A 26655-nucleotide genomic window follows, 5' to 3' on the forward strand; every position below is an offset into this window, starting at 1 on the left:
TGAAATGCATCTGGAAAGTATTTGCAACGCTTGTCTCTGGAGAGATCTAAAAATGGCTGTGCATCCAACCTAATGCAGCTTGAGAGGTTCTGCAGAGAAGAATTGGAGAAATTGCCCAAGAGTAGGTGTGTCAAGCTTGTAGCATCAAACTCAAAAAGACATGAGGCTGTAATTGGTGCCAAAGGTGCTTCAATAAAGTGTTGAGCAAGGGCTGTGAATACTCATACGAGATTTATTTTATTTTATTTTTTAAATTTTCAAATATTTCAAAGACACTTCTTTCATATGGTCATGAGGTCGTCTTCTTCTTTCGGCTGCTCCCATTAGGGGGCCAAAACGTCCTACATGCACTGTCCCTCTAATAAACCCATTTCTAAATTGTCTTTATGAAGTAATGTTTGTAGAATTTTTAAGTAAAATAATAAATTGAATCCATTTTGATTAAGGCTGTAACAAAATGTGTAAAAAGTGAAGCACTGTGAATACTGTTTGAATGCACTCTAGGTGGTATAGTTCAGCATACCATAGGATCTACATAAATACCAGAACCCAAGGTATCACATGCTCCCCTGATCCTCCTTCAAGAATTTCCTACTTCAAAAACTTTTCAGTGGTTAAGACTCTGGGTTACTGATCAGAATGTTGGGGTTCAAGTCCAAGCACTGCCAAACTGACACTTCTGGACCCTTGAGCAAGGTACTCATCCCTCTCTGCTCCAGGGGTGTAGTATCATGACCAGGTTCTCTGAGCCCAGCTTTCCTTTCACAGGGCTGTAATGTATATGTCATAAATTAAAGGCTCTTACTTACTTAATTTTCGAATTCTTCACTAGCAGTCTTCAAATGATGTCTAAAGTCCTACAGTCATATAAAAATTAAAGTAAACCTTCTTTGAATTCTATAGTTTTGCATATCATGACATCATATAACGTTTTTTAAAAGTTGCTATTGCAAAAAAATGTAAATGTTATTGCACAGTTTAAAAAACAGAATTAACAGTGTGCATTTTGGTGACTGGTTCACTGGGAGCAGCTCTGATTGTTAAGTCTAATCTAATAGCAGCAGGGAGAAAAGACCTTCTGGATGCAACAGTCTGTCACTGAAAGAGCTGCTCAAAGATTAAACTGTTTCATAAAGGGAGTGAGAGTTGTTCTCCAGCAATGATGATAGCTTAGCTACCATCCTCCTTTCTCCCAACTTCTGTACTGTGTCCAAAGGCATCACTAGGACTAAGCTGGCCTTCCTGGTCAACTTGTCCAGTCACTTCCTGTCTGCAGTTGAGATTCTGCTGCACCAGCAGGCCACTTCATAGAAGATGGCTCAGTCCATTATAGAGTCAAAAAAGGTCTTCAGTAGCTCTCCTTGTACTCGAAAAGAACTTAGTCTCCTCAGCAAAAAGAGTCTGCTCTGTCCTTTCTTGTAAAACGAGCCTGTATTATTTGTCCAGTCTAGTTTGCTGTTCAGATGAACACCCAGGTTTTTAAAGAGTCCACTCTCTCTTGTCCTTTCCCTGAATGTTCACCGGTGATAGTGTTTGTGCCTGCGGAAATCCACCACCAGTTCTTTGGTTCTGCCCACATTTATCTGGAGGCAGCTCCATTGGTACTAGTCCTAAAAGTCCTGGATCAATCTTCTATACTCCCTGTCATCATCATATGTGATCCGTCTGACGTTGGCAGTCATCAGAGAACCTCTGCAGGTGACAGCTTGCTGAGCTTAACATGAAGTCTGCAGTGTAGACAGTAAAGAGGAACGGAGCCAGGACCGTTCCCTGAGGGGCTCCGGTCTCAAGGGTTATAAGGCTTTTTTTGCAAACAATTTAAAATCCATCATTCTACAATGAGGATGATTATTCCCAAGTGAAAAACATTTCTAGAAGATCTTCCCAGGAGTGTACATCCCAGAAATTTACTCAGGATCAGACCATGCAATGCTCAGAGAAACTGCAAAAAAACTAATAGGCATGTTTAATATTAAAGTTCATGACAATACAATTAGAAAAAACTGAACAATTACGGTTGGTCCAGAAAAGACTTCTGGAGCAAAGTGAAAATAATGATGATTTGGTTTAGTTTTTTTTTTTTTTTTGCATCTACAGAATCTGGGCAACTTGCAGTCATTGATTTGGCCATGAACTCCTCTGTGTACCAAAGTATTTTAGAGTCAAATGTGAGGTCAAATCGAACAGATGTCCAATAGCTGAAGCATTACCAGAATTGGGTCATGCAACAGGACAATGATCCCAAGCACACCTGCAAATCTACAACCGAATGAATGAACAGAACGAACAGAATCTACATATTTATCTTACATATAAATATACATAAATACATTAAAAAATCTATATTTAAAAAGATAAAATCTGAGAAATGGGTTGGAGGAAAAGGCTAAAGAAAACGGGGATGCAGATAAATGAGAGCAGAAGGAACAGATGGCCTTAAAGAAGGGATTAAAAGAATCTGAGTGGGTTCTTACAGTAAAAACAGAGTGTCAGGGGGAAAAGAGAGAAAGCGTAAAAGTTGACAAGAAAACTGGATGGAAGAAGCATAAGCTGGACTGTGCCTGTCTATGAGGTAAATTTCTCTTGAATATTTGTGGGTTTTTTTATAGTTTTTTTAATCATCAATCTGGATGTATTAATAGACAATCAATGAATGCATTGTATAACCGAGAAATCAGGCTGGAGGTGTTTTAATTATAATATTAATCAGCACCACCATCATCATCGTATTGTTAATTATATAATTAATTATTGTGTAATTTGGGAAAGTTTTTTCCGATTATTGAAATGGAAATGAAAGGAAAGGAGTATGTCTCTTGTTCCTTCAACAATCCAGTGGCTGTTCGTTAAATGTGGAACAGCTAATAAAAGTAACGTTATGGTAAAATACTTCTTGACTTTTTTTTTTACAACCACACCAATCTTTTGAATCTGTATATTTTTACTATATATAAATCCTTAATCTGTAATTGTACTGGGTATGAAGTAAGCAATTATACAGACAGAGAAAGTCAGAAAAATGGATATAAGGATATAAGGATACTTATTTATTAGGATACTTAACCAATTCTGAAAAAAGTCTGCTTCTGATTTATCAGCTATTATTTACTATAGATTCTTCTTGCATATCTTGGTTCAGTCGGCACGCCCGACAATTGAGGTGGAAAAAGCATCAAAAGCTGATGCATTGTTATTTGAGAGATTAACATCTGCACTCAAACATAAAGGATTAAACCGAAATTGTTGTTGATGACTAAGACGTGGACTAATCGCATACATAAACCCATAAAACCTTAATCTCTCCAGGAATCGGACCACTCAAAGGTATGAGAGAAGCAAGTTGTCATTAGAAAGTCAGAAAAGTGAGTGAGTGTATGATGGCACATGTCTTCTAGAAGATTCTGTAAACAGATGTGAATTGCTCAGCGGTGTACAAAGATGTAAATTGTAAATAGGAATCAAATCACATTTCTCGAGAGGAATTCTGGACATGTTTTAAGCGCTGAAGCGAATAAACAGATGTCAAATTAATGCACTTTTTGTGAAATAATTTTGCAATAAACGGCACAAAACAAATAATGTTTCGAAATCTGCTCTAATAATCCATGGTTCCACTATTGATAGAACTTGAAGATGAAGATAAATTTGGACTGCAATTAATATGAACTGTTTGCTACAATGGTTTAGGACTACAGTTACAATGAACAGTTTACACTGAAATGCCCATCAGTAAATAGTTGAAACCCGAACAGTGATGGAACTATGCTGAATGGATATTCGCTGTCACCCATATGAAGAGTTTCCCTTCTGAATTTGGTTCCTTTCAAGGTTTCTTCCTCATATCTTCTCAAGAAGATTTTTTACCACCCTCACCTCTTGCTTGCTCCTTAGTGAGGAACCCATAGGGACAAATGTATGAATTAGTCTATTTATTTCTGCTTTGGGAAAATGTCCATTAATCAAAATGCTATATAAATAAAATTGAACCGAACTATATAACACATTCATCTCACAGGTTTTACATTTGATTTTAAAACCTTTAAAAAAAAAACACCTTCATCCACAGTTAAATAAAAATATATAGGATATGGGCAAAAATATGGGATACCAAAATTTCCAGCCATATGTGGTTCCCAAAGTTGGATTAACACAATTGTATAGGACGTCTCTGGAGGCTGTAGCATAAACTTTTTACTTCACTTAAACTACTTCACTACAAGACCCAATCCTGTTCCAGCATGACAATGCCCCTGTGCACAAAGCAAACCCCATGAAGATATGCTTTACATGGATTGGACTAGAAGATTTTAAGTGACCTGCTATAGAGCTCTAACGTCAACCTTACTGAACATCTATGGAATGATTCAGAAAGCTGACTGCACACAGGCCTCCTCACCTCACCCCTACATCAGTACCTGACTTTACTAACACTCTTGTGGCTGAATGAGCACAAATCTCCACACTCTAAAATCTGGTGGAACATCTTCCCAGAAGAGTGGAGGTTACATGAATACATGGATGAGAATGCAGTTATATAGTTGGCGTGAAGGAATCTTTGATGATTATGGGATTTTATTGTGTGTCAAAATAAGTAAATAATCTGTAATTCTTTCTTTCTTTCTTTCTTTCTTTCTTTCTTTCTTTCTTTCTTTCTTTTTTCTTTCTTTCTTTCTTTTTTTCTTTTTTTCATTTTTTCTTTCTACTGTATGTTTGGTTCTGTCTTGTCCTCACTCTCTAAATCCTCTTTTTCTTATCCACAGATTTGCTGATCTTTCAAATTATTTATATATTTATTTTTTTATCCCTCCACTATTCAAACCACTCCTGCACTTCTGAAAAGCTCTTCTTCTATCACCTCCCCTCATACTGTTATTCATAACAACTTTCTATCTGTTTTCTTATTTGATTTATATACTCTCATTGTACAGTGTTTATTTTTTTCATCTTTCCTGTGTTCATCTCCTTTGAAATTTGTAGAATTTAGCCAAATCTCATATATTCTTAAGCACACTTTTGCTCTTCGTTTCTTTCATTCATTATGCTGAAGCGCATGTCCAGACGCAGCCGTTCCCTGCTATCCCTCTTTTTAACCTCTCTGGCCCTGACACTCTCTATACTGGCCTTCTGTACCTCCTACTGGTGTGAGGGGACACACAAAGTGGTAAAGCCTCTCTGCCTGTCTCCTGTGAAAATGAAGAACTGTGGCCAGAACAATAACCAGCCCTATACCACCGGTAAGACAGAAAATCAGCCAATGTCTAAATTGTTGTAGATGTATTATGATACATATTTATCTATTTAGAGATAGTTAGAAATATTATGCTGGATAGTATGTGAAATGTGACAGTATATCATAGATATACACTATATGGACAAAGGTTTGGACTATAAGGACACCTGATGATAAGATTCACCTGATAACTGGTTCTTTTATCTGTTCTAAAGAATACCTTACATTTATTATTTTCAAGTTTTTAATACTCTAATCAACATAGGCCTGGGTTAATATATGGATGCTTTATGCAAATGTATGTTTATTATTAGTGAAACCAAACTCAACATAGAGCAGAAGGCAAAATATTTTTGTAAATGTTTTAAAGGAATTGTGGTGTTTTAAATTACGTAAATCATCAGAACATTTTGCTACGTTTCCACACGGACAGTTTTAATTGCCGGATGCAAGCACTATGCCGGATTTTCTTGCTTGATTTGAGACTTGGCACATCAGTAAAACAAATGTTTATTGATTAAAAATTATTTTTCTTTAGGAATTTTTTATATCTGAGTAAAGAAAGGATGTGGTGGACAAACGTGTTTTTATTTAGCATCTTTTATATTTAATTATTTATAAAAATTGTAAAACAGAAATGCTGCGTTAATCAAATTAGTGCATAAATGAATGAAAAATTGATTTGCGTTAATGCGTTATTAACACATTCATTTTGATAGCCCTAATATATACATATGTGTGTGTGTGTGTGTGTGTGTGTGTGTGTGTGTGTGTGTGTGTGTGTGTGTGAATTCTGACACCTTTTCTTGCTAATATATATCATGCAATTCAAACATTGATATATTTTTTCATAACAACACAAAACTGTTATTATGGTAATTTCCTCCGTTGCAGTTGATGCTTGTAAAACCCACAATATGCACATATTGGCTTAGTGGTTGCAGCTGTGGGTTACTGCTCAGTGCCACACTGCCGCTGCTGAACCCTCGAGCAGGACCCTTAACCCCCCCTGCTCTTGGGGTATTGTAACATGGTTGAACTGCTTGTACTACAGGGGCATAAAAGCTTGTTCTTAATTAGATCAGGTGTTTGGAGAGCTACATGCAGAACTACAATAAATATAATCAATTCCATTTTGTTTTCGGATACCAAAATCTGCACTCATTCAAAACTAAGAAACTTAGAAACTTAAAATGTAACAAAAATTCAAATTACTTACAAAAAATCATAGCAAGATATAAAAAATATTATTAGGCTTGTGTTCAAATTGCTGTAAGTGATATTTGACTCACATGATTAAACAGGCACTGGTGTGGAATATGTGAGAACTCATTTCCTCACAGAAACTAAAGAGCAGTGTAGCTAAGATATTGGACGTCTGATTTTAAGGCTGAGTTCAAATCACAGCACTACCAAGCTGCTGCCTCTAGTCCCCTGTGCAAGAACCATATTCTGTACAACTATGTAGAATAGAAAATGTAGAAAATGTTTAGATTGGAGTATGTGATATGGAACAACTATGTGTATATTTTCTCTTTATCTCCACTCCAAACCCTAACATAGAGAGCCCAACTGCAGACCCCAAAAAGCCTGAGTCCAGCCTGAAAAGTTCCCCAAAGCGAAAGGAGGAGCAAGCGCTAATAAAGGCAAAGAAGCTGACCAATGCAGTCCACTATATCTGGGAAACAGGAGAGGATAAATACATGCTTAGATACTTCCATACTGGATTCTGGCGATCTTGTGAGAAACAACCTAATGGTGAAGGTAAGGCTGTATTTATTTATTTATCTCTTCTCCAAGATTTTTTTTCAAGCACAGAGCAATGATGTGATCATGTTGAGAAACCATCATGTGAAGGCACATCAGTTCTTTAAGCTGCTGTGAGTCAGGTGTGCTCCTCTTGCTTGCCAGGCTCTACACACTTTTATATGGGCCATGATCAGATGAAAAATAAAAAATTTAATTTTTATCAGTATTAATGTATTTCAATATAAGGTAAAATAAGGTACATTGAAAAATCTTTCAAAGAAATATGCTGTTATTGGAGCGCCAAGCACCACAGATGCATAGGTACCCTGTTGTTATTCAACCTCCAACTAACTTTTGTCCAATATCAAAAATAAATAAATAAATAAATAAAAAATCTTCAGAGTAAGCCAAAAGAATTCTAAACACTCCAAACGTTTTGCCCATCAAACATTTTAGACAGCAAAGCCCCAAACAGGGTGTGAGTCTTTGTTTCAGGAATTGTTTTGGGACTTTCTTTGTCAGAACCATGACCTAATTATGTTCAGTAAATTTCTTGCCAGTGCCACCTACTGGTCAAAAGCTAGACTCCAAGTGCAAGCTATTCTATTGTTGCTACTTCCTATATTCTATTGTTGCTACTTCCCCACATAATTTTGTCCCATCTTCCCCATATCATCTTGACATACTGCTCATTTGCACATATCTTTAGTCCTTCAGTCAGAGAATTCCTTCACACAATATATGCACAACATGTTTGAAACTCAAATTCTTGGATTCCATTGCCATAAGTTATGGCCTTGCTTTCCTGTGATTGCTTGGTCAACAGTTACAATCCATCTGTTAATGTTTGGCTCAATGAATCTGGGTGCTTACCCCCAAAATTCAGTTTATTATTATTATTGTTACAGTAAAGAGAAACACAGCTTAAGACACTTTTGTTTTTATGTAATATACCACCAATACATCAGTATTCAATTCCAGTACATCCACTTTAAATTCGTTTGGCATTGTACTTACAAAAAGCCTAAATATATTAATAAAAGTATTGGGACATCTGACTTTTCCAGCCCTAAACTGTTACCACAAACTTGGAGGCACACGATTGTATCAAACGTCTTCGGATGCAATCGCATTGAATTTTCTGCCCTCATCCCTACTGAATATCTTTAAGATGAATACGCTGACTGCATCCCAGGCCACCTCACCCTGCATTAGTACAATGGTTGGCAATGGTTGAATGAGCAAAAACCTTTACAAGCACACTCCAAAATCTACTGGAACAGAAGATTGGAGGTTATTATAAGTGCAAATAGCAACTGGATGTGGAACTGGATGTTCAAAAAGCGCATATGAACCTTGTGGTCAGGTGTCCACCTACTTTTGTCCATACAGTGTATGTATTCATATGCATTTAAAAGCTTTAAACTGTAATACGAATTTCACATCAACAACATATGTCTTAGAAATTAGGAGGAGAATATTTATGCATTTTTCTTTGTATATTTGGGGGCTATTTCAATTGTAGGAAGCATCCTTAGGCCGTTTTTAATGAGTATCTTTTTTATTATTATTCAATTTGGTTTAAAATCATAGATGGGCCTATTCTTTTTGTTTCAGGAGAGAAATGCCGAAGTTTTATTGAACTGACTCCAGGAGAAGCACAAGGTAAAAACATATAAAACTATGATCCTGTGGAAAGCGAAGGAGGTGAATGTCACCTATATACCCTGGAATCTTGCACATGCCTACCAATACCTTCACCTTCACCAAAATGCCTACCAATACCTTCACCAAAAAACTTCATATAGTCACCAAGTGCATTATATAGCCACAGTTCTCTTGAAATCTATACATTATGATCTGCTGGTGATTATCTGTCCAACACACCACAGTTTTACACGCAAGTAGCATTTGTTTTCATTCCTGAATATAATGTCAAGAAAAACCTAACCTTCCGTAGGGCAGAACAAAAAGATGGTTTTAGGTCAATCGCCAGACTGGGATACAATACCACCTGAAAAAGCTGCACAGTGATGCCCAGGTAGCTACAGTGCAGACTTCCTCTAACATCATAAAGAGGACATGCTCATGCCACATGGGGTGGATTGTGTCAGCTTTGTGGTAGATTAACAGTTAAACGAATTGCCTCTGTCTGGTGCAAATAGCATTATAGGATTGGTACTTTGAAACACTGATCTGAGTTAAATGATTGGTTAACACAACTCCAGGGTCAACCACAAAAATCACTGTTCATCTCCCTGCTCCAAAACAAGGCAGTTGTCCCACTCTCTATTGCTCAAGTGGTGGTCAGTAACAAAGTAAATGTCATTGGTTACTTTACTTATGTAAAGCTTTAAACTTTACATATTTGACTATGTTTACAAGGTGTGTATGTGATTCCGTACACTATACACTGTATAAAACTTGGTAAGAATTTCGTCAATTAGGGTTAAAAATATTAAAGGTTTTATAACAATAATAAAGAATATCATGTTACCTCCGTTCCTTTTATATGTCTCCAGGTGTTCTTTGGCTCTCCTTGTTCTCAGAGTTCATGTATATAACTCTGCTGGCCATGGGATTTCTTCTGATGTGGATGGAGTTGCTGTTACTTTGCTTAAATAAGGAGATGTATGCACTTAAGATCAATGCTTTTGCTGCCATTTGCACTATTCTCTCAGGTGAAGTATTATATATTCCATTTAATATCCAATGGTAGTAGAAATCATAATATACAGCCAAATGTTGGTGGACACCTAGGACACTTAAGATTTTCCACTTTAACTCATGTATGAGATGGTTTCAAAAGGTTTCGAGACTAATGGTGGAAATTAATGGTTGCAACTAATAGTTGCTATTCCGACCATGTACTTTACCATGTCTGTGATTTCATCCTGGACAGCAAGTTAGAAGAAAGAGCAAATGTGAAATTCTGCAAGACACTGGGCAAATCTGCCACAGAGACATTTGACATGAAATACGTTTCACAACGAGTCGTTCGAGGTGTTTTGAGCAGGTGCGCTTAAAGAGCGGAAGAACATCACTGAAAGACCAGTGATCAGGAAGACCTTCAACAAGCTCAACCCCCCGAAAATGTCGAAATCATTCACCAACTTGCACATGATGATCGTCAGAGGACAATCCACCTGATCTCACTTCCGCACCCACCCTACTCACCAGATTCGTACTGCTGTGCAAGGGGACAATTTTGAAGGTGATAGTCTGTAAACCTAGATAAATAAAGTACTTTCTTGTAAAGAGAGCTAGTCTCGAAACATTTTGATACCACCTTGTACACTATATAGCCAAATGTTTGTGGACACATAAGCCTCACTCAAGTCACAATGAGGTCAGAGCTCTATAGGAGGACGCTCAAGATCTTCCACTCCAACACATGTGAACCATATCTTCATTGAGCTTGCTTTGGGATCAGGGGCATTGTCATGCTGGAACAGGTTTGGGTCTCCTACTTTGAATGAAGGAAAAAGGATATGTTATAAAATGTCAAAGGCATTTTTTATAATTGTGTATCTCCAAGTTTGTGGTTACCATTTGGGAAGGAACACATACAGCTGGAAAAGACATGTGTCCCAATACTTTTGTCCATTTAGTATATTTGTCAAGATCTACATATTCTACTTTAGTAATGACAGGGCTGAAAATGTATTTATTGGAAAACTGCACAACAAATCAATAAATGTGATCATACAGCCTTTTCCTAAACTATTGGAATATCAAGGCCAATTTTGTTGATTTCACTGTAGACTGAAGATATTTGGTTTTGAGATCAAAAAGTGAATGAGATGCTAGCTTGATGTTTTCTGGGAGGAAGGTCTAGACCGGTGTTGAGTCTGGTAGTAGTTCTGGGTTCTGTACATACAACTTCCAGACTTTCTTCATGCAAAGTCACTATTTTTTAGAAAAATGTTTGTGCCTCTTAGTTCCAGTGAGAAGAAATTTTAGTGCTACAGCACATAAAGAAATTCAAGAGAATCGCAAATGCTTATGATGTGTACTGCTTCATCCACTATGCATCTTTGCACCATCCATAACTTATCATCACAGAATTTATTCTGTATCATACAAACATTCATATGTATGCATATCTATATCGTGTTATTTGAAAATCATCTTCTGGATATGTCTTACCCTTTGCACAATCTTGCACAGTTATACTGTTGCTATATATATCATATCTTATTACCTACTGCACGTTCTGTACATTAACCACTCTCACCCCTGTACATACGGACCCAAAGCCTCATTTAACATATTGCTATTGATTGTAAATAGGCCACTTATGAACTTCTGGTTAGATGCTAACAGCATTTCACGTACTTCGCACAATAACAATAAACTTGAATCTAATTTAATCTAATAATAGTGAACATCAGGTGTCCACATACTTTTGATAATGTTCTGGATACCCCTTCAATTATATTTTCTTTTAAATATGCTTTATTTTGCGATGGAAATTGTTTCTGTTTCAGGAATGATGGGGATGGTAGCACATATGATGTACACTACAGTATTTCAGTTAACTGTGAGCATTGGTCCTAAGGACTGGAGACCACAGTCCTGGGATTACGGCTGGTCGTTTGCGTAAGATGAACTATTTGCCTCCTTCTCTTTTACACATATTGAACATAATTAAGTAATTCTCCATTCAACATAACTTTCTTTTCAGTCTGGCTTGGATTTCTTTTAGCTGTTGCATGGCTGCAGCTGTCTTGACCCTCAACTCCTACACCAAGATATTGATTGAGATGACGCACCGAGCTCGTGTTCGCCTGGAAGAGGCTGCAGGCCATGCTCCTCCTTATGACGATATTATTATGGCCGGAGCTAGTGGCAGCATCTACTCCATCAACCTTCCTTTTCAGCACTGCCAGCAAGGGAAGTTCATTGACACCACATGGCCCTCAAGAAAGGGGGGTCTGCCTGGAGTAATGATCTCTGATGGACTGGTGCTGTTAGAAGGGTGTGGACCTCAGGGGTGTGAAGACTGTGAGAACGAGATCGACAAGATAATGAATGCGTTTAAGAAAGAAGGTGAAGTAGAGGCGGATGAAATGTGCTGAACATTAATGTTGGTTGAAAGATATGGTTGCCACATACAGTGTTAGGGTGCATGTGGAGGACATGTACATGCAAAATATGTGCTGAATGACATATCTGTATCTGTATCTGTATAATTAACCCCTGCGTGTTGGTTTGTAAGGTCTACCTATACACTATAAAGGAAAAAAACCTGACCATAACATGCTTTTTAAACATCCCATTCCATGTTTAGTCCCCATTTGTTGTTATAATATCCTCCACACTTCTGGGGAGATGTTCCACTCAATCTTTCTGGAGATTTGTGCTAATTCAGCCACGAGGGCATTAGTAAAGTGAGGTATTGATGTAGTGTTTGGAGGCCTGGATTGCAGTCATACCTTCATTGAGTTTGCTTTGTGCACAGGGGCATTGTCATGCTGGAACAGGTTTGGGTCTCCTAGTTCAAATACGAAAATGCCATGTTACCACAGCCAACAACATTCTATACAATTGTGCCTCCAAGTATGTGGTAAAACTTTTGGGGAAACTTTAGGGACCTTCTGGTGAAAAAAACAGGTGTCCTAATTGAGTTTGAATTGAGTTTTATGGGGGGGGTCCCCAGTTTTTGTGTAATTCATATATTTTTTACTAAAATAATCTTAGGGACCCACTAAGTCTTAATTTGAGCACTGCTGCCATTGTCTGCTTTTTCCTCTTTGACATAGACAGTTCTGAAATGGTGTTTATTAAAACACTGTACAACAAATCAATAAATGAAACCTTACAGAGTTTTCCGAAACTATTGGAACATCAAAGCCAATTCAGTTGGTTTTTCTGTTTGGGTTTGAGAACAAAAAAATTAACAAGACACTAGCTTGATGGACTCATGGATGTTGAAGAAGGCAGACAGCATTTTTTGTGATGCAGCCTGTGCATTATTTCACTCATCCATCAGTCTTCATACATTCAAGAGGAAGCACGTGTTAATCGTCACCCACCCGAACCTGGTAGGTGTCTTTTAAAAGGGAAGATTCGACTGGTGTCATGTCTGATGTGCAAAAATAAAACTCAAATGGGCTTTAACATTCAGCCTATAACATTCCAGACTGAGTCCCTATTTGCTCTTATAACAAACTCCACTCCTTTTTAAAAGATTTCCACTAGACATTGTAGTGTGAATGAGGGTTCCCTGGTGGTCTAGTGGTTAGGATGCGGCGCTCTCACCGCTGCGGCCCGGGTTCGATCCCCGGTCAGGGAACCAATCCCAGCCGTTACGGTTGCACAAACTTAGTGCCGTTTCCAAGCCGAGATAAATGGGGAGGGTTGCGTTAGGAAGGGCATCCAGCTTAAAAACGTGCCAAATCAAACATGCGGATGGTCTGCTGTAGCGACCCCTAATGGGAGAAGCCAAAAAGAAAGTTTTATTGTAGTGTGAATGTAGGATTTGTGTTAATTTAGCTACAAGAGTATTAGTGAAAGCTGGGCACTTTCTAGCCCACTTGATATCCATCTCTTACAAAATTCATAAGCGTATGAGAAAAATTTACAAAGCACTATAAAGAATGATCAAGCAACTCAAGAGTTACCAAACAAAAAAAAATTGACATACTGTAAGTGATTAAGCAAAAACGGACTAATCACAGGTAGCATAACAGTCAACATTTTATTAGCCAAGATGTCAAAATAACCTCAGTACAATAAAAAACATAAACAAAATATTGTATTTATACACATTGTATTTTTTTGTCCAGGCTTTACCAATGGCCTGAAACAAAAAAAAGAAAACAGAAAATTTTGAAGGCGCTTTAAATTTTTAGAGTGTTCTAAAAGCCATGTGCTCTCAGGCACTGTAACAGAGCAGGTCTGAAATACTGAGAATATCATTAAAGTAAAACCACTTGGGTATATGCCAAGCAAAGAATTGTGTTATATAAATGTCTAAGACTGCACAGGTTAAGATTTTGAAGTAAGTGAGTGAACATGCAATCAAGCAACCTGAAATGAAATGCATATTTAACATATGTAGAAAAAAGAGACACAACTGCAATGTCTTCTGCACGTTCTCATGTGCTATGTAATATTCATGCGTAACAGCTGAACGATGTAAAGTTCCTATTCTGTTTGGTTGGGGTGCATGATCGCAGCTTTCGTTATCGTGGAACTGGCAAGTGATGGCCTGAGGAAATAAACGACAGAAGAGACACAAAACATAAACAATGTATTAAAAAAATAAATCCTGGTCATAACTAAATTCAAAGCTATATGAATAACATTAATACAATTACGTAGCTCATTATTGTACCTAGGCAGCTTGCGTAAAACTTCTGTCGATCTGCTTCAGGGACCCTGGTGGCCGCGGTGAATGCGCATTTTGCGGCTGAGTGTGCGCGCGATGCGGTCCACTGCATTGCCGATGTGGCCCATCTCCTTGCTCGTAGCCAGACCTTCGATGTTGCCACTGTACCACATCACCCAGCCACCTAGAGATATCAGCACCAGAATAACTCCTGTGTATACCAACAAGTCACCGAAGTCTCTGCCTTTCACTTCCAGAGGGACAAAAACTCCTGCAAGCAACACCATCACTCCCACTAGGTCAAAAATGACCGCGAATGCCAACGCCACTTTGCAGTGTGCCAGGCCAGTGCAGGAAGCCATGCTGACCGGAAAAGGCTGGAGAGCATAAAACATAACATTTTTACAATCATTTCCTATTTTTATGGATTTCTATTCCAGTTTGACAAATTTATCTGGTGCCTCAGACAATTTAACAAAACTGCTATATTCACAAGTTAAATGACAACAAAATTGAAGTAAAATAATTAGGAACTGTTTGCTTATTTGCTCGCTGTATGCAACTGCATTTGTACTTCACTATGGTTACATATGATTGTATGGGCATGAATCCACACGTAAAGACATGACCTCACCAAAAGATGAAGTATATATGGAGAAATGTTGAGAGGACTAAATGTTGAGCCTTGTGGGACACCAAAAGCCTGGTATGTATATGAATCGATATGGAGATAATAGAGATATGGATCTCCTCCGCATCACCTGTGACACCACCACCACCATGCTTCAACACTGGTTGGCTGTTCTTTTGACAAGTTTTACTCTTTTTTTACATTATTTTTTTTCTTTTAAAATGATGCCTTAAAAGGAAACATATTCTACTCATCGGAGCTTAACACACTTTGCACTTTCATAGTTTGGGGGTGATTAAGCTTGGATTTGGGCTTAAATGTTTTTTTTGGATAACAAATGGATTTAGTCCAGCCATCCAGCCCCATACCCAAGAAGAATACAACACATTACAGTCACTTGCAATCCTTTAATGTAATTGGTTCTCCCCTTGTTCATGATGATCTTCAATGAATTTTGGAAATAGTTTTTAGAACCCAATTCGGATCAATACAGTTCCAATTCAAACCAATTAATTTGTATAGCTTTTAAAATGACATTTGTTCAAAACAATTTATATATTTGTATAGCAGAAATTTTATCAAATATGAATTTATATGTTACTGTCTATAGGTTTAGTGCCTATAAGTTTAACCCTTGTAAGTTCATCTCTCTAAGAGCGATCCAGTGGTGAAAGCGGCAAGGAGTTGGTACGGTAGGAGGAAGAAACCTTGAGAGGAACAAGACTCAAGAGGGAACCATACTCATCCTCAACTCGGAATGTCCATTCATTACAGTTGCATTATTGTTGTGGTGTGCTATACAGGGATGGACATTTAATTCAGAACTGTTCATGCAAACGGCAGTCCTATGCCATTGTGGCAAACTATTTATATTCATTATAATTCAAATCCATCCTCATAGTTCTTCAGTTGCTCAGTAACTTAATGGATCTTCAGGGTATTCATGTGGAACCGTCTCCAGTTACAGATTGGTCTCCAATTGAAGAAAACAATTTAAAAGTGGGATCCTGGAAATGCTACATATTTATCAGCATTATTTGCACGATTGCTACATTTTTGCACTTCTGGTAAGTGCCAAACTGCATTTCGTTGCTGTGTACCTGTACAATGCAATGACAATAAAGTTGTATCTATCTATCTGTCTATCTGTCTGTCTGTCTGTCTGTCTGTCTATGCTTTGTAAACACTTTGAAAAAAGTCATGGCCTCGTTGTTGTGGTGTCATGATTTCTTCAACCCTACAAAAAAAACTAATATTTTTAATTTGGGTTTCAATTTTTTATTTGGTTTTTTTAATATCTGGATCACTGAATTGTAAGAATTAGTTTTGAACAGAAGTTTGAAAAACAATTGTTTCAGGCTGAGCACAGTCACGTGACCCATCATAAATGGGGTTGCCACTGTGTGTTTATTTATTTACTTACTCGAAAACATTCCTACAAGTGTTTCACTTGAATTTTAGGTCCCTACGTCAGATTTATCTTGGGGCAAAAGTTATTTTTGTATGATATTATATAAACAGGCCTACATAATGACAACCCAAAACTTGAAAGTAACGACTGTAGTTTAACATCATAGACCAAAAACATAGATTACGTCTTATACCCTTAAATGTGAATAATTTCACATTTAGTTATAATAGTTATAATAACTAATAATAATAATAATAATAATAATAATAATAATAATAATAAACTTGAGAGACAGGGTTGGGACGCTATACTAAGCTGAGTTAGTGAATAGGGAGGAAAGTAAGCTGATATCTAGTTCTTATTATATTATCCAGTTCTCTGTTTCGATCAATACTCACCTTCACAAAACTTCACGAAAATGTTTTTAATAGTTTCTTCATGAAGTTTTTCCCGCAGGTCCGCCGTGAAAGAGAGACTTCAGGCTTCTATTAGCATTGAAAACACCTCACTTCCGGGTTCACCTTTATTTTCTTCCCACCTGAACCAGTTACTGCAGTTGGGGTGGGACTATCAGAAATCACACACACACACACACACACACACAAATATTCGCATTTACAAACGAACAAACTATTACGTAATTAGTTTTAAACTATTTGGTTTACAGGAAGTGAAAATGATAAAACTGCATTTAATAACACGATTTTGGATGATAATAATAATAATAATAAAAAATCATGATAATATAACATTAATTATTATTATTATAATAGATTGTTTTAGATGAGGTGTTATTGTGTGGTGGTGCAAAAACATCTCAGCATCCCTAAACAGAGCTCGCTTATATCTCATGGCATACTGTACCGTCATTTACAACCGAGAAAAATAGCTCACATAATTTATGAAAATAAAGAACAACAAAATCTATAATATCTGTACTAGCCGAAGCAGGCTTACTATCAGAGGTTTGTTTGTTAAACATGAATATGTCATGGATGTAACCATGAATACAATTCTTGGGCCCTCGAGCAAGGCCCTTAACCCCCATGGGTACTCAGATGTGGGAATGGGAATAATTACTCCGCTATGGACAGCTGCGAAAGGGAAAGGCAAGTAGGTCAGGCCTTTGCTGCCCAATAAATTATATAAATTATATATATATATATATATATATATATATATATATATATATATATATATATATATATATATATATATAAAACAGCTCATGCACATTATTCACTGCCATAGACCTTTCATTTATTTGCTGTACATATATACACTTATATATTACATGCTCTACATATATTTGCATATTTATCTGCACTTGTCAATTTGCACAAATGCTACTATTTGCAATTCTACCAGTGCCAATTGGATCCCACTTCATGTAGAGTTTTGACATTGGACCTCTTTGAGTGTTTAAAGGCTCTGGCATGGAGAAGCTGGTGTTGGATCTGTGATGATCTCAAATGTTGAGCTATTTTATGAGTTGCTAAGCAGCTCCTGGTTTTATAACCACAATGACTGTAAAAGACTGTAGGAAGGACATGACTCATAATCTTATACTCCAGTGCTCATGTTAGTTCTCACTCTTCAGTGTTCTGTATTGTTTAAAGACTATAATCACACTCTTGATGTCACACAAATGAGGATGGGTTCCCCTTTTGAGTCTGGTTCCTCTCAAGGTTTCTTCCTCATAACATCTAAGGGAGTTTTTCCTTGCCACAGTCACCATGGCTGCTCATCAGGGATAAATACACACCGTTCACCTTAACTCTTAAATTCTGTAAAGATGCTTTGAGACAATGTCTGATGTGAAAAGCGCTATACAAATAAACTTGACTTCTGGTAGATGCTAAACTGCATTTTGTTGCAGTGTGCTGTGACTATGCAATGACAAAGTTCTATCTATCTATCTATCTATCTATCTATCTCTCTCTCTCTCTCTCTCTCTCTCTGTCTCTCTCTAGCAGGCCAAAAATACATTAATTCTTTATAAAAATGTAAATAAAAAAAATAAAATGTATACATATACATATATGTGTGTGTGTGTGTGTGTGTGTGTGTGTGTGTGTGTGTGTGTGTGTGTGTGTGTGTGAGTGTGTGAATATAACCATTAAAACCCCTGTAAATTCTGAACTGGTGTGGGATGTGAATATCTTATACATTCTACCTGAGCATGCACAACATACAACATGCATACTACTATTGTGTTTATTTTTATTACTTGTGTTATAAATGTATTATATTTGCTTTATTGTTTAATGCAGATCATTTTCCATCCCTCTTTGTCCTCTCCAATTTATCTCCACATATCTCCACAAAGAAGTCTTCTCAGGTATATTATTAAAAACGTGAGACTGGAAAAGGTCTCGTTCCAAGGCCATGTCAGTAGTGCGCATGACCGGAAGTGTATTCGAGTAAGGGTGCACCCCCCCCATCACCGTATTATTAAGTTGTTAGAGAAGTTAAATATTTGAATGATGATCGAAAATAATAATAATATTAAAAAACATAATAATAAGAATCCAAAGATTAACAGGGTAACTTTCTGAAACTGTTTATAATCCACGCAAAATCACCGACAGATATAATTTGGATTTATTCAACGGTTTATATTTACATTGATTTGGTGAGTAAATTGGATTTACTGATAGATGTTTATATATTTGTGTATATATTATATGGGCAGTTGAAGTAATCAGGGTGAGACAGGTTTCATGTGTGAGGTTGAATAATGATATGTTAATAATGAGCCCACGTGTGGACCTCCAGCCAGATGATTTCTCTAGTTTATCCCGGACATGTGCATTAACCATGTGGCTGAGTTTATTAAGAGAAAAACTCCATCATGTGTTTATCTGGTTAATGCATTAGTTGGTTGGTTTGTATATTTAGTTGTATGTTTGCTAAATGCATGGGTTCAGTTCAGTGTTAAGCAGATCAAGTTCCTGTGCATATGCTGGTTTGTATTTCTGACTGATGTCCTGCTCTGTTTGTTTGTTTGTTTAGTTTTTTTAGTGAGCTTGGAAGTTTAAGAGGATCCATGTCAGACTGCAATAATGACTGAACCACAAAGAAGTACAAGGAATGCCACAGGTAACTTATGGTCATACCAAATCATTATTCACACACACACTCTCTCTCTCTCTCTCTCTCTCTCTCTCTCTCTCTCTCTCTAACTAACACAACACACACACACACACACATATTTGCATGTGTATATTGTAGTGTGTGTGCACATTTTATTTATATATAATATATTATACGTAGCTTGTTAATAGTTCATATATTTAACATTAATAGTTCAGCAATTAAAGTGGAAAGTAAATAAACAAACAAAAAAATCAATAGTTGGTATGACCAGCCTTTGCCTGAAAACAGCCTCTGGTTTTCTAGGTCAAGGGTCACCAACATGGTGCCCGCAAGGAACATATGAGTCGCCCGCGGGCCTTTTGTAAAAAAATGGCTCACCAAGGCGCCACTTACCAGTGAGCTTCATCTATCTGTTTTCTACCTTGTTAAATTATTGTTGATAATTATTGTGAGAAATCATTAACATGATCAGTGTCTTCACATAGATGAATATCATTAATTATTAATAATAACATGGAATTAAAGGTAAATTAAGCAAATTTGTTATTTCAGAAGTTTGTATCAAACTGGTAGCCCTTCACATTAATCAGTACCCAAGAAGTATCTCTCAGTTTAAAAAATGTTGGTGACCCTGTTCTAGGTTCATTTACAGACAGACTTTGAAGGAACTTTGAAGGAACTCGGCAGATGCCTTACTGATGGTATTGCATAAAGTACACCTTGCATAAAGTACACCTTTAATCCTGACTAAATCTCCAACTTCATTGGGAGAAATGCAGACCCCAAACTTGCAAGAAACCACCACCAGGATTCACTGTTTCCTGCAGACACTCATTGTATTGCCTCCTGCTACAGCCAAATATTCCAGATTTCGACTCATCATCCCGGAGCACCTGCTGCAATTTTTCTGCACCTCATTTCCTATGTTTTCACAAATAGTTTCTTGGCCTTGTTTCTATGCTAGGCTGTATCTGGTTCCCACTTGGTTCCACCAGTTCTTTCCTGATAGCACTGCTGGACATTTTCTTATGTCAAATAGCAAATAAGCGTGACGTGTCTTTCATCCACTGCTTTAGCCGACCACCTCGTCTACGGCCCCCAACAATACCTGTTTATTTGTGCTTTGTCAGAGTAGCTTGAACAGCATCATGCAGACCCAATCTACTTTGAAATCTTGAAGTCTGGGAGAGACCTTGCTGATGCAGTAGAACTACCTTGTGTCTTGTTGCTGTGTGCAGTCTTGCCATGGTACCTTAGTAGCACGGTTTGGCTGTTCCTCACCCAGGTTTGATTCTCCTGCATAGCATTTTCTCTTGCTAATGTTAGTTAATAAACCTTAATATGAAATTGATGATTAGCACTTGCCTGGTACAACTGGTTAATCATCCACCTGACTCTGATCCTACACCTGACTTTGTTCAAGTGTATAAAGTGTGCAAAAGTAAGACTTGTAAGCCAAAGGCTGGTCACACCAAATATCGATTGATTTGATTTAGATTTTTCTACTGTTTGATTGTTCTGTAATTGCTAAACAATTGAAATGCATATTTTTGAAAGCATTTTTTTACAGCATTAAAAAAACGATTATAAAAAAAGTATATATTTTTTATAGATATAATTTTTTTATATTTGTGTGTGTGTGTGTGTGTGTGTGTGTGTGTGTATACTTGTACAATGACTCAATGATTTGTGGACACCTGACATTACACCCAAAGGGTCAACTGGAAATGCTGAAAAATCTTATTTCGAACAGTTTCTACACATTTGTATAGGATCTCTTCGCATGCTGTATTACAATTTCCCTTCCCTGGAACAAAGAGGTTCAAACATTATTTTTTCTCTCAATCATGACTGTGCACTTCTGTACAAATTTAACTCTATGAAGACATCGTGGAAAGTGACAGCTTCTGAACCGAAGGTCATAAGTTCAAATCCTAGCCCCGCCAATCAATCACTACTACTACTCTGAGCAAGGCCCTTAATGCTCAACTGCTTAGTTGTGTAAAATTACATAAATTGTAAGTCGATCGGGATGAGGGCGTCTAGCAAAGGTAAAAGTAAAACCATGGTGTTTGATGGACTAGATCTCCTCACACATCAATGTCTGATCTGGACAATTTTTTTGCGATTGAATGCTCACAAATCTCCAGACCCACCTCAAAATCTAGTGGGAGGCTTAATATAACAGCAATACAGGGTATTACATCTGGAAGGCTAAACAAGCACACGGGTGTCCACAAACTTTTGGCTGCACGAAATACAACCATATACCTGAAAAACGTATTGTTTGGAACATCATAAAGTGAAGCTTACCACTTTATTTAGATGTTCTTGTGTCTTTTTTCTTTACTTTGTTGACAGATTTAAAAAATGAGGATGGCTATGAAATCTCTATTCCCTTTGAAGACACTAATGCGGACCAATCTGTTTTCTACAACCAGAATGACCACATATTTGATGGTAATGTATTTGTTTTATAGTGTGGGAGAAGAAATAGATATACATGGAATTTGTTTTTCTATGTCCATCCTTGTCAGTCCAATTATCTATTATACTACCACCACCATGCTTCACCGATTCTACCCATACCGCATAGACCTCAGCAACCAGACCAATTCTGTTTCTGATTCTAAAGTGGAACAGGGGCAGGACCTTTTTCTCAATAGTACATAAATTCCTTGGCAGCTTTCGCTCCAACTACAGAATAGGTTTTGTTTTTATTTTCCAAATGATTCAGTATGTAGGCATCCTCCTCCAGATAACAGGTTAAGAATAAGGATGGAAGACAAGATTTTCAGATTGACAAATTTGACTCCACACTCGCAATAAACGTATCCATCTGAGGACAAGACAGAAACACTTATACGTATTTGGTAGCTAGGCAAAAAAAAAAGGTCTGAAATTTGACTTTCCGTATTTTCAATTTACCTGTATAGAAATATTAACACTGCCCTCTGCCTTATCATCTTGAGCATGGGTCCCCAACCAGGGGACACAGAAAGAAATAAAACCTTTTTTAATATACATTTTATTGACTTTGTTGGAATTATTAATTATTAATAATTATTATGAGGACCTCACAAACAGGTGATTCTCATGATCCAAGCCTTCTCTGTATAATATGTGTACGTATGTTTTCTACAATGACCAGGCATAACATTGACATTATAACATTATGACCGGTGAAGTGAATAACACTGATTATCTCCTGTTAGTGGGTGGAATTTATAAAATCCAGCTCCTCCCCAACAACAACGCTGGCCTTGCGGATCAGTCCAGTCCGGATAAAACATACTCATCCTCAGAAATCTAGAGGCTGCTCTGGCCCTTCCTGTACAGTACTTTAGTGTTTTTAGTCCAGTTTATTGTATAGGTACACCACAGTTATATGTAGTCCATCACCAGGTCCACACCGACGCCTCGATTGGAGACAGGAGTCACAACCAGGTCATTTGTCTTGGCCACATTTAGCTGCAGAAAATTGTCCTCGCACCATATCCACCACATCCTTCTCATTAGCGTCACTGATGCATCCAACAGATTTACACCTTGTGCAGAATGAGTTGTTGTAATATGCCTTAATGAGACACAGTAGAGATTTCAGATTTAGCATCACTCCAATGCTTCTTGTTAGATTCATACTTTTTGTTTAACTATGTATTTTAAAAACTTGAGCATTTGCACAAATCGTGTTTAATGACTAACAAAGCCGCTCTGTGCAGAAGTAATGGAGACTCTGTTATTGCTCTCAACAGAAACTTCTTCTGGACAGAACCCTCCCTGCAACCCATACCTGTTGATTTCTAACCTTCGTGCTCAGCTGCAGATCTCCCTGGAGAAGAACTCCTGGCTCCAGAAACGCATCGAGGACCTGGAAGAGGAAAGGGACTTCCTGCGCTGCCAGCTTGACCGGTTCATCTTCACAACCAAGAGTCAGGAGAGGAATGGTAAGGATTAGGGAAAGGTAGTGAGAGATGACTGGGACGATAACTGTGTTGGAGAGGTTTACAGAAGGGAGACTGCTGAGATCGCTCATGTTGTACAAGTACATTTCAAGCAGAAATGTTTGTAGAATAGGACCTGATGATTTTTCCTTTCATAGCAATTTTTTTTTACTTCAGAGCGACAGACCACATCCCAGAAGAAGGCCCATCGCAGGGCTTCAACCCCATCTCCCCTGCCCATGATGACTCGTTCTGGACAAGCACGCAGCCAGACCCTGAAACGAAAGAAGAAAAAGAACAGTGTTGAAGGTTTGATTCTGACTTTATTTTTTGTGTACAGTGGAAGGGAGGGAGAGTTGTTTTTGTTTTTTTTATTATTATTTGTTCATCTGCTTTTTTTTTTTTAGATGAGGAAGATGAGGAAATGATTGAGGAAGAAGAGTACATAGAGGAGGATGGCTACATCGAAGAGGAGGAGATCGTGTCAAATGACGACGACTCGGACAGCAAAAGTTGCCGAAGAAACAGGCCTAAAAGCAGGTCAAACGGGGGGCCGATGAGAGTGAAAAGAACCCGGGTGTTTCGCATAGCGCGTGGAATGGAGAGGCAAAGAGGTGAGAAGAAGCTTTTATTTATTAATTTTTTTCTAAATGGATCCAAACCAACTGCAAAGATGGCAGAATGTCATACAAGAAGGGTGCTATAAAAGGTGCCCACTGTGATACAAGTACAGCAAGAAGAATGGAAGGGTTTATTTTGCTGTAGGAAAACCAAGCGTGGGTTGGGGTTTACACTTAAAAGTGATGGCAATATTAATTCCAAAGTTGGTAATCAAATGGTACGCATAATAAAAAAAGAAAAGTGTTAAACGTGTGCGATTCGAACCAATTCAGTGTATATTAAGGCTACATACAGCTGTTCGTATTGTAATTAATTAATTAATGTGATTTCATAATAGGGTTGCAAAATTCCAGGAATTTTCTAGACTGGAAAGTTTCCAGTCTAGAAAATTGACCGGTTACCAGGAATTTATGTAATATTTACATACTTTTATGTTTAAAACTTCCTTGTGCCATGTGTAAGCTATTGTGCAACAAATATTATACTAACAATCAAATCAAGGTCAAAATTTAAAAAAAATTTAATCTGTATTATTTTGCATGCATCACACCTTCTGACCAAACTAAACGTTTATATTTATGTTTGTAAAACAAATTTTCCAAAATTCCCCAGAAGTTCCCATAGAAAGTTTCTGGAATTTTTTTCCAGACCAGGGGGGAAATTAATGTGGAAAACAACAAATAATAGTATTTCATGAGAAAAACTGGTGGCATAATTAATATTTTTATTGAATTTAGATCTGGACCATTCCAAATCATTGATCATCTTATGAAGGCATTCCTTTGTTAGATTTGGGTTTTGTGCCAAAATACAGAGTTACACTAGTTATGATTTTCATATAGAGCCCCAAGCCAAGCTGAAGAGAAGAAACCCAAGAGCATGCTGCTTCCCCCACCATGCTTTACCGTGGGTTTTTTCCAAGAGAAAGTTCCATCTAGCCATAGCCTAGACGTGATGAGATTTTTGGCATTAGGTGCAGTAGATCTCTTGGTAGCCTCCATTGTACTGTGTCCATTTTTGGGTCCATTTTAGACAGACGTCCTGTATTTTGGACATCACTGGGGTGTCCCTTTATTTCCACTTGCTCACTACGGCCGTTCCATTGTACATGTAATTTTTTTTATTGACAGCTTCCAACAATGAGATCTTGTACATGATTCATAGGCTCTTTGTAGGCTTTATCTTCACTTCATCAATGACCGGTGTATGATTTGAACATGGGTCACATGACACCAGGTTATTGTAATTCTTTTATTTTTCTTCCCCTAGTGAAAGACCCTGCTGGAGTACTTTTTCGCTACAAGAAGATCCTGGTGACCTACCAGAAGCTCAAGAGCATGTCCAGAGCCTTCCAGGTTCACGGGGTCGACCGTAACACGGTAGCCTCCACCACTCCCATTGCGGAGTTGCTCCTGGTCGCTCCGGAGAAAGTCGAAGAGGTCGGCGAGTTCGATTCCTCCAAGGAGAAGCTCCTAGACTATGCGCGGCGCTGTTACAAGGCCCTCGACGAGACCGCTCATGCCAAAGTGCAGGCCTTGAAGAAAAACAACCTCCTGCTGCCCATCTCTTACAGATTCAGGAACTGATGCATCAAAAAAAAAACTGAAACCTGCTAAATAATAGAACGGATGGTTCAAGGTTTCTGATTTTTGGATCTTGCTGGGTTTATTTATTTTTTCCTACTTGAGCTATTGGTTAATATTTGGACAGAAACAGTGCTGCTGGCAACCATTAACAGCTAGGTTTGAGAGAATGGTCAGCCCTTTATTTTGGTTCGTCTTTAGTCCGAGTTTGAGCGCAACATTCCCAATCAGACAGCATGGGCTTCAGGGCAGCTGTAGTGTCAGAAGAGGCATCACTCTAGATATTTTGAGTAAAGGTTAAAAAAAAATCCAAAAGAAGCAGAAAGGAATCAATGGCTGAGAGAGAGAAGCTTCATCCTTTACCTTGTGAAGAAAATCACTGTATTTAAAGATTATATATGTATATTTTTGTACTTGTTCATTATTATTTCAGGTGAACCAAAATAACTGCTGACTTTCTCACCCCTCAGACGAATAGAACACATTCCTCTGTTCATTAACACGTTTAAAACGGCTTCGTAAATGATGTGAACTCTTCTGATTTGTAGTTATGTAAAAAGAAAGATTAAAAATTGTGGTCTTGTCCCAAGTTCGAAGACATAAGGGGGATTTAGACATGTACCAGGGTTTGCTACCATGGTATTTATTTAAAGATACAGTTTTAGTTCATATATAAATCATTGGAGCCTATAGGACAGTTATAGATCATAACTTTGAATTGTTTTTTGTAGATCATATTTTGAACTACTGTCACAAAACCTAACTACTATTACCTAAAGCTAAGACCAAAGATACACAGAGTAGTAAATGTCATTAACCTTAAAGATGGAGCCTGCTAGCTCTGTTCAGTCACTAAAACCTTCACCTGCCTTATTATATTACTGAGGTCTTAATACACTGTATAATAGTTGGTCAGTGATGTAAGCCAATATGTCCTTGTGAATAGGATGATTGTTGGTTCTGTGATGGTGTTTTTTGTTGTTGTTTGTTTGGATTCTATTTTTGTTGTTTTTCCACTGTTTTGAAAGGGTAATAAACTATGTTCATTTAA

At 37.6% G+C, this 26655-nt stretch overlaps 2 protein-coding genes across 8 annotated transcripts; both read left to right on the forward strand.

Annotated features, from left to right (window-relative positions):
• Nucleotides 1-2258: 2258 nt before the first annotated feature.
• On the forward strand, nucleotides 2259-13118 carry si:ch211-232m10.6 (uncharacterized protein LOC572203 homolog). 3 transcript variants are annotated; one of them, XM_046844159.1, is made up of 7 exons: nucleotides 2259-2572; nucleotides 5048-5234; nucleotides 6794-6994; nucleotides 8597-8644; nucleotides 9502-9660; nucleotides 11470-11581; nucleotides 11667-13118. In XM_046844159.1, exons 2-7 carry the CDS (start codon nucleotides 5051-5053, stop codon nucleotides 12058-12060), a joined length of 1098 nt encoding a protein of 365 aa, XP_046700115.1. In that variant the 5' UTR covers nucleotides 2259-2572; nucleotides 5048-5050; the 3' UTR covers nucleotides 12061-13118. The 3 variants fall into 3 exon arrangements, with proteins under 3 accessions (XP_046700115.1, XP_046700114.1, XP_046700116.1); XM_046844158.1 differs by lacking the exon at nucleotides 2259-2572 and having other exon boundaries at nucleotides 5039-5234; XM_046844160.1 differs by lacking the exon at nucleotides 2259-2572 and having other exon boundaries at nucleotides 5039-5234; nucleotides 11688-13118.
• Nucleotides 13119-18786: 5668 nt separating this feature from the next.
• On the forward strand, nucleotides 18787-26655 carry ccdc106b (coiled-coil domain containing 106b). 5 transcript variants are annotated; one of them, XM_046844502.1, is made up of 7 exons: nucleotides 18787-18992; nucleotides 19373-19459; nucleotides 21818-21916; nucleotides 23212-23403; nucleotides 23578-23709; nucleotides 23808-24014; nucleotides 25291-26655. In XM_046844502.1, the coding sequence occupies exons 2-7, from the start codon at nucleotides 19423-19425 to the stop codon at nucleotides 25605-25607; spliced, it is 984 nt and encodes a 327-aa protein (XP_046700458.1). In that variant the 5' UTR covers nucleotides 18787-18992; nucleotides 19373-19422; the 3' UTR covers nucleotides 25608-26655. The 5 variants fall into 5 exon arrangements, with proteins under 5 accessions (XP_046700458.1, XP_046700457.1, XP_046700460.1 ...); XM_046844501.1 differs by lacking the exon at nucleotides 18787-18992 and adding an exon at nucleotides 19105-19240; XM_046844504.1 differs by lacking the exon at nucleotides 18787-18992 and adding an exon at nucleotides 19184-19224.

The sequence above is a fragment of the Silurus meridionalis genome, chromosome 29 (genome assembly GCF_014805685.1).
Source record: "Silurus meridionalis isolate SWU-2019-XX chromosome 29, ASM1480568v1, whole genome shotgun sequence".
Lineage (NCBI taxonomy): Eukaryota > Metazoa > Chordata > Actinopteri > Siluriformes > Siluridae > Silurus > Silurus meridionalis.

What these genes read in the sequence shown, in the direction of transcription:
- si:ch211-232m10.6 (XM_046844158.1), top strand. Translation starts at nt 5,039, where the DNA reads ATGCTGAAGCGCATGTCCAGACGCAGCCGTTCCCTGCTATCCCTCTTT. An exon ending in TAACCAGCCCTATACCACCG is followed by an intron (nt 5,235 to 6,793) that starts GTAAGACAGAAA and finishes ACCCTAACATAG; the next exon opens with AGAGCCCAACTGCAGACCCC. An exon ending in GATTACGGCTGGTCGTTTGC is followed by an intron (nt 11,582 to 11,666) that starts GTAAGATGAACT and finishes CTTTCTTTTCAG; the next exon opens with TCTGGCTTGGATTTCTTTTA.
- ccdc106b (XM_046844502.1), top strand. Translation starts at nt 19,423, where the DNA reads ATGACTGAACCACAAAGAAGTACAAGGAATGCCACAG. An exon ending in AAGTACAAGGAATGCCACAG is followed by an intron (nt 19,460 to 21,817) that starts GTAACTTATGGT and finishes CTTTGTTGACAG; the next exon opens with ATTTAAAAAATGAGGATGGC. An exon ending in GAAAAAGAACAGTGTTGAAG is followed by an intron (nt 23,710 to 23,807) that starts GTTTGATTCTGA and finishes TTTTTTTTTTAG; the next exon opens with ATGAGGAAGATGAGGAAATG.